This window comes from Notothenia coriiceps, unplaced genomic scaffold (genome assembly GCF_000735185.1).
Source record: "Notothenia coriiceps isolate Sejong01 unplaced genomic scaffold, NC01 NC01_scaffold00018401, whole genome shotgun sequence".
Taxonomy (NCBI): Eukaryota; Metazoa; Chordata; class Actinopteri; order Perciformes; family Nototheniidae; genus Notothenia; species Notothenia coriiceps.
Window position 1 is genome coordinate 500 of NW_011351102.1, and position 6,581 is coordinate 7,080.

A 6,581-nucleotide genomic window follows, 5' to 3' on the forward strand; every position below is an offset into this window, starting at 1 on the left:
ATATGAAACGGAACACATTTGTGTATGCATTGAAAAACACAAGTGTGGATCCGGAAATACAAGTGTGAATCCTTTTGCGGATCATGAAATACAAGTGTGAATCCTTTTGCGGATCATGAAATACAAGTGTGAATCCTTCTGTGTGCATGTGTGTATTATGAGACTGTTCTGAGCCCATAGTTATGAACATTAAATAAAATGTCTCTGTAAATAGGCCCTGATCATAAAATGAATATCCAGCTCTGCACCTCAACGGCACATTACAGCCTCTTTCAGCACTTTGTTTTAGTTTATGGCATAATTACTGTGTGGTTCAGTCTCCTCAACTACCAGCAAAAAGCTCTGATATACGCTGTATACTTCCTGCCATGCACCAAACAGCAGACAGACAGAACCTAGCTGGATATATAAGCTAGATATATACCACACTGCTAATGTTGCTCCATGCATGCTGTTAGTGTTACACACATAGGGTTTTGGATTTAAAGATTCACACAAAAGCTACAGTGTAGTTGTTGGCAATGACAATCTTAAATCCCGGGCCCCGCCAACAGTGTAAGAAAAAATTAGATAAGATAAGTCTTTATTTATCCATTTGGGGACATTTCATTGTCATAGCAGTAACAGATTCAGAGTGAAACATAGGCCATTACAGATAGGAGTTCATGCAGGGATAACAAGAATATATAAGTAAATATGTTAGTAAAACTAAGAATATAAATAACAAAAAAGAAACAGTAAAACACCAAGTAGCTGAATTGATATACAGTATACACAGATATGAGTGAAGATCATTCTGGATAAATATATTCACATGGCTATGTTCAGGTATAAGTCACAGTCCTAATATATGAAGAAATAAAGAAATAAAGTAATGTTTTACGCTGGTTTTATTTACATTGCATCACGGAAATGAACAAACTCGATCTTTACACATGCATTAGTGGAGAGGTGTCAGAGTAAGAAGGCTCTGCATTTTAGTTGGATCAGGACTTGAACCGGTGACCCTTCAGTTGCCAAGCCAAGTCCCTACAGATTGACCTACTACCCTACCACCCTCTATAAGTAAACACTGTCCATGTAATATACTGTAGATGTACGGTTGTAGTTCATTAGGTCAGCCTGTCTTTAAATTGTATGCCCCCTTGTGGCCAAACATATATAACTGCTAGCTTTAAGTTGACTTCCCTGTTCTCTAACACCCCCTCCCTGCAGGTGTGGCTGTGTGGAGGCAGTATGGAGGTGCTGCCTTGCTCCAGGGTGGCTCACATCGCCCGGATGAAGAAACCCTACCTCAGTAACATCGCTCTGCACACACGGCGGAACGCTCTGCGAGTGGCCGAGGTCTGGCTGGACGAGTACAAGTCCAACGTGTACCTGGCCTGGAACATCCCCATGGAGGTGAGGGCTGCTGGGCTGCTGGGCTGCTGGGCCTGTGGATGAAGCTAACCATGGTGGCTGCTAATGCTAAGTGTGCTCATCTTTTATTTTAACATAAGCAGGACTTCGCTACAACTTGTTATAAACTGGGAATTGGTTGAATACTTTTTTTAAACCTCTAATCATCCTGAACAATTTGTAGATGTTGTACTCAAAATGTACCCCATTTCAATAAATTAAACTATTGCACACATTATAATGTATTGATATATCTCATAGTTGATTTACGATCAACTTATTGTTTATATTTGTACATTGTGTCTTTATATTGTGTGCTCTATAGATATATCTTTATATTCTTAATAAGCATATATTTACTGTGTTTTACATTTGTAATGATGTATTTTTTATGTTGCTGTTACAAGAACAAATCTTAATCCGGGATCAATTTAAGAATCTGTTATCTAATCTAATGAAATCGGATTTATCAAAATATTCTGCTAGTAATCAGTAGACAACAGCAGCATTTCTGTTAAATGTTCTGGATCATTATTACAACTGTTCATGTGGTAAACTGAAAAAGTCCTCTGTAAAGCAGAGACATCCCATAATGACTGCTGTGCTCTTGTAGAACCACGGTATTGATTACGGAGACATCTCTCAGAGGGTGGCTCTCAGGAAGAGGCTGCAGTGTAAGAGCTTCGAGTGGTACCTGGACAATGTTTACCCAGAGATGAGGAGGTACAACAACACGGTGTTCTACGGAGAGGTGAGTCAGCACAAACAGGAAGGAGAAGCTTGGATGAAACAACCGAGAACAGATGAGTCAGTGATAGATTAGACAAATACATCCTAAGGGCTATTTAAAATAACACCTCATAGATTATGTCCCTACATGCTGTCTGAGCTGTGCCATTTTAAAACTGTAAAGCATTGTACAATGTTTTAAAAATGTTTAATCTGCATTTGGATTCAGGTGATTTTATCTTACTGATATGTACATAACATGCTGACTTACCTTACCTTAATACTGTATCTCACACACAAGATTGATAATAAAGTTGACTTTTGACTTTGATTAGGAATTTAAACAAAGAATTGTGCCAAATTAGATAAAGTGGTGCAGTAATGACAAATTGATGTACTATAAACAGGAAGTTAGCATCACAAGGGCACCCTCAGCAAAAAGCAATGATTTGGGAATATTGCTGAACATTAGCTCTGTAGCAAACCAACTTATTTAGTTTATGATAATTACACATTTTGGAAGTGGTAAAATGCAGACTCATAATCGGTTGTTAAGACTTGTTCGCCCATTACTCTATTGAGCATGATTTTCAAAGATGCTTTTTATTTTAGATTCGTAACTCCAACGCCAGCCACCTGTGTATGGATCAGGGTATAAAGGAGAACCACACGGCCACGCTGCATCCCTGCCACGGCACAGGGCCTCAGGTAACACCGAACCCTTGACCTAATTGCCTCAGAGTGCCTCTCTCACCATGTCTCTGCTTCCTCTTCAAAACCTACACCACTCATTAGTGTCTTCCACACAGTGACATGATTTACAGCTGTGTCTCTCACACAGGCTGCAATGGAATCCTCTTAGGAGAGAGTTCTGCCGTCAGGAAGAAAATGTTCACATGTTACACTTTTTGTGCTGAAGTCAGCCAATGTCAGTGCTTCAGCCTGCGGGGCATCTCCTTTTAGCTCACAGTGGTAAACAAGTGCTAAAAACTAGCAGAGCTATCACCCTGAAGACGCACTTAAGTAGCCAATTTCAAGTTTTCCATCTGAAAAAAGTGGTCCCTAGACTATAACGTCTTATAAAACATAAGGTTAGACGTAAAATGTAACAGTTCAATCAGGAGAGACAAGTTTTGATTTACCAAAATAAATGTATTACCAAGAATGCACAGATAAATGTAATGGTGTTTGGCGATTAGACCCCATGTGTGGCAGTGGGAGGGAGGGGAAGAACAGAGCCGATAAACACCCAAAATCCCTTTGAAAGTGTGCAACTCCAACATACGTTTATATTATTTGTTTATTTTGTATTTGATTGCACATTTTTACTTTTACTTACGCTTATATTATTTAAATGGTATTTGATTAATCTTTGACGTTTTACTCTAACATGCTAGTCTATATACATTTATTTTATTTGTTATATCCTTATTAGCACATTTTTACTTTACATTTCATATTTGTATTCAATTTAAATGTGTTTAGTCTTTTATTGTGCATCTTACTTTAACTTGTTTCTTTAATTATGTTTATTTGTTTTTGCATTATTCTTATTTTTAGTTAACATAAAAATACATTATGTAAATATGATTGTATCTTTTATTGGAAATTTTACTTTAACTTTTACATTTTTGGTATTTTATTTTTATTTCACCATAATTGTGTGTCCCCTCAGATAGGGCGGTTCACCAGGGAGGGCCAGCTGTTCCTGGGGCCCCTGGGCAGCACGGGGGACGAGACCCGCTGCGTGGTGGATGACCAGACCAGCAGTCTGCCTCAGCTGCTCAACTGTGACAAGGTGACCAACGTCAGGCAGAAGACCTGGCACTTCTCTCAGGTGAGGGGGAGAGGAAATAATGAAACAACAGATTGTTCTCCAAAAAGTTACATTTCAGTGATTTGTGCTCAAAAAGTTGCACTGTAGAGAAAATACACAGAGCTGTTTTTGATGTATGAAATCAGATTGAATGTTTACCTTGTGGTCATGTTGTTGACACACAGTTGGTAATAAATCAGCTGTCATGTTCATTTGTTTTCCTTAAAAAAAACTGTAAAATTAAGAAATATGTGAATTACATTAGAATACTGTTTTTGTCAAGAAAATGTATCAACAGTTTTTGAACCATAAATGTGAAATTATGCTATTTAGTGAAGCTGCTTTTTCTTTGAAGTTTTGACTTTCCTTAGTATATTTAGTTGATATTCCAGAAGTGCTAACCCTAGACTACCTTTCTGTTTCTACTGTGAATAGATTTGCTAAATCCACAGGTTACTGTCGATTCAGCTTGTAAGAGACATTAGTGTGCACTTCACACTGAAACAGGAAGCTGTTCTTATTTAAATCTACACATTTTATTCTAAGCTACATTTACCTGCATAGTATTTTACCAATGACTTCAGCCTTCTTCCTTTCTTTTTGAACTGTTGCTCAAAGGATCTTTGTCTCTTACTGCTTTTTACATAGTCAGTCTGGGTAAACTGCATTTGTTCTCAATGTACGGCCTAAATACTAGATACTCCATACTAGAGCGTTCATAAATATAGAGCGGTCCTCTCAGACGTCTGACTGGATCAAGATTGGTGGCAGGAGATTATTATGTTATATTATAAATCAAATGTCTTTTTTTAAATCGCCTAATATCATGAAGTACATTTGTCTTACAGTTTATGCAGATTAACAAACATGAAGGACAGTGTGGGAAAAAAAGAAGAAAAAACTGAATAATTTAAATTGGATTGTCAAGGTTGTAACCTAGACAATCCAAAGGAACAAAGTGAATGTCAAATACAAAATAAAACATAAAATACAGTAAAATATGAAAAAACAATGGCATGACTTTAATTCATTAGAAAGTTTGTATGTGTACTGTGTACAGGTATACTGTATATGGTAGGTAGGAATAAATATAAGTTGTATCGTAGGGTATGCCTTTAAAATGTAATGCTTTGATAAAATGTCATCATATTTCGGTAAATGTCATTCAGAAATGTTAGTGCAATTAAAAAATATAATGCAGATAAGAAATGTAATCACAAAAATAATAGCATAGTAGGCATAAACATTTCATTTAAATGGTCATAGTATATTATGTTTTAAAAAATCTCACAATAGTATGTCGTATAAAACATGACAGCATAGTATGTCATAATGTTCATTTCAAACTATTCAAAAAATGTAATTTGATACATTAGCTGAGGAAATGAAATGAGGCATGGATGGGGTCACTTTCTTTCTCAGTCACATGGTACACTGATGAACGTCCTCCCTCTCCTCCACCACAGAATGACACCATCATAAACCGAGCGTCAGGGCGCTGTCTGGAGGTGGCCAGCAGCCGCCTGGTGCTGGGGCCCTGCTCCGGACAGAGGTGGCTCATCAAGAACACCATGAAGCAGTAGGGGCCAATACCCCCGGGACCCCTGACCCCAGGGGCCGTTAAGAGGCCCCTGAGATCGGCCCCTGAGATCGGCCCCTGAGATCTGCCTCTGCCAAGGCACAGCAGGCATCTCAAGAAGTGACAGAGGAGACCTCTCAGTGATGCAAGGCTTGTGAAAAATTAAGTTTCTTTACAAAGCGGACATTAAAAATAATGCAAGTTCAGAATGAGGACTGTATCTTTCCACCTGACCGACTTCTGATGTGACGTTGCCATAATTCCTGTGCCACGTTTTGTCTTATGTGGAGGAAAAATAAGGTTTTCTGCGTCTTCAAAATATTTGTGCATTGTTCCATTCTGTATCATGTAACGTCTTGGAGATATGTAAAAGAATAAAAACCCTGAAATTACATTTTCAGAAATGATCAGAATCCATCGTAGTTTGTAATGGGCTTCGTTAGTGGTTTTAATCTCAAGATACCTTGAAATGAGGGACGCTGCATTACATTTTGAACATAAATGCCCCATAGTGATTTTTATACTCTTCTGAAGGGAGTATTGAGCCTGTATATATCTATAATTTGAAGAAAAAGGCATTGACAATTATTAATACTTCTATCAGAGCCTAATTGTTTTGTAGTTATTGTGAATCATAAAAAAAACACATTGTCGAGGGCTACTGGGCTGGATCATGGTTTAATATGTCGTGGATGTCTTTTTTTATTGTCATTTTTCCATTGGATAGCACCAAATGCAGTACATCTTGTAGCATGATTGTACGTACTGCACACGGGAAGAGGGCAGAAAACAGGCTGCAGACAGGAGGACTGCAGGACAATTATCTTCCAATAAACTACTGAATTCCAATTTTTGCATGGTTACTGTTTCCCAGAATAGAATGCTTTAATACAATTCTAATATGGAGAACAAAATAGTTTTTGATAATGATACAATATTATTCAGTTAAAATAAAATAAACTGTTCTAAGCCTTGTTTTGGAGGTGACTTTAAGAGAACCTATTCTGCTTTTTGGGGTTCTCCCTTTCCTGTAGTGTTCTATAGGTTTTAGTGCATGGT

The 6,581-nt window shown here is 37.7% G+C and overlaps 1 protein-coding gene across 1 annotated transcript; it reads left to right on the forward strand.

Moving 5' to 3' along the window:
• The first annotated feature begins 1,220 nt into the window (after positions 1–1,220).
• LOC104951011 (putative polypeptide N-acetylgalactosaminyltransferase-like protein 3) lies at positions 1,221–6,321 on the forward strand. Its single transcript, XM_010777638.1, has 5 exons — positions 1,221–1,401; positions 2,012–2,149; positions 2,740–2,835; positions 3,803–3,964; positions 5,410–6,321. The coding sequence occupies exons 1-5, from the start codon at positions 1,237–1,239 to the stop codon at positions 5,524–5,526; spliced, it is 678 nt and encodes a 225-aa protein (XP_010775940.1). The 5' UTR covers positions 1,221–1,236; the 3' UTR covers positions 5,527–6,321.
• Positions 6,322–6,581: the final 260 nt, after the last annotated feature.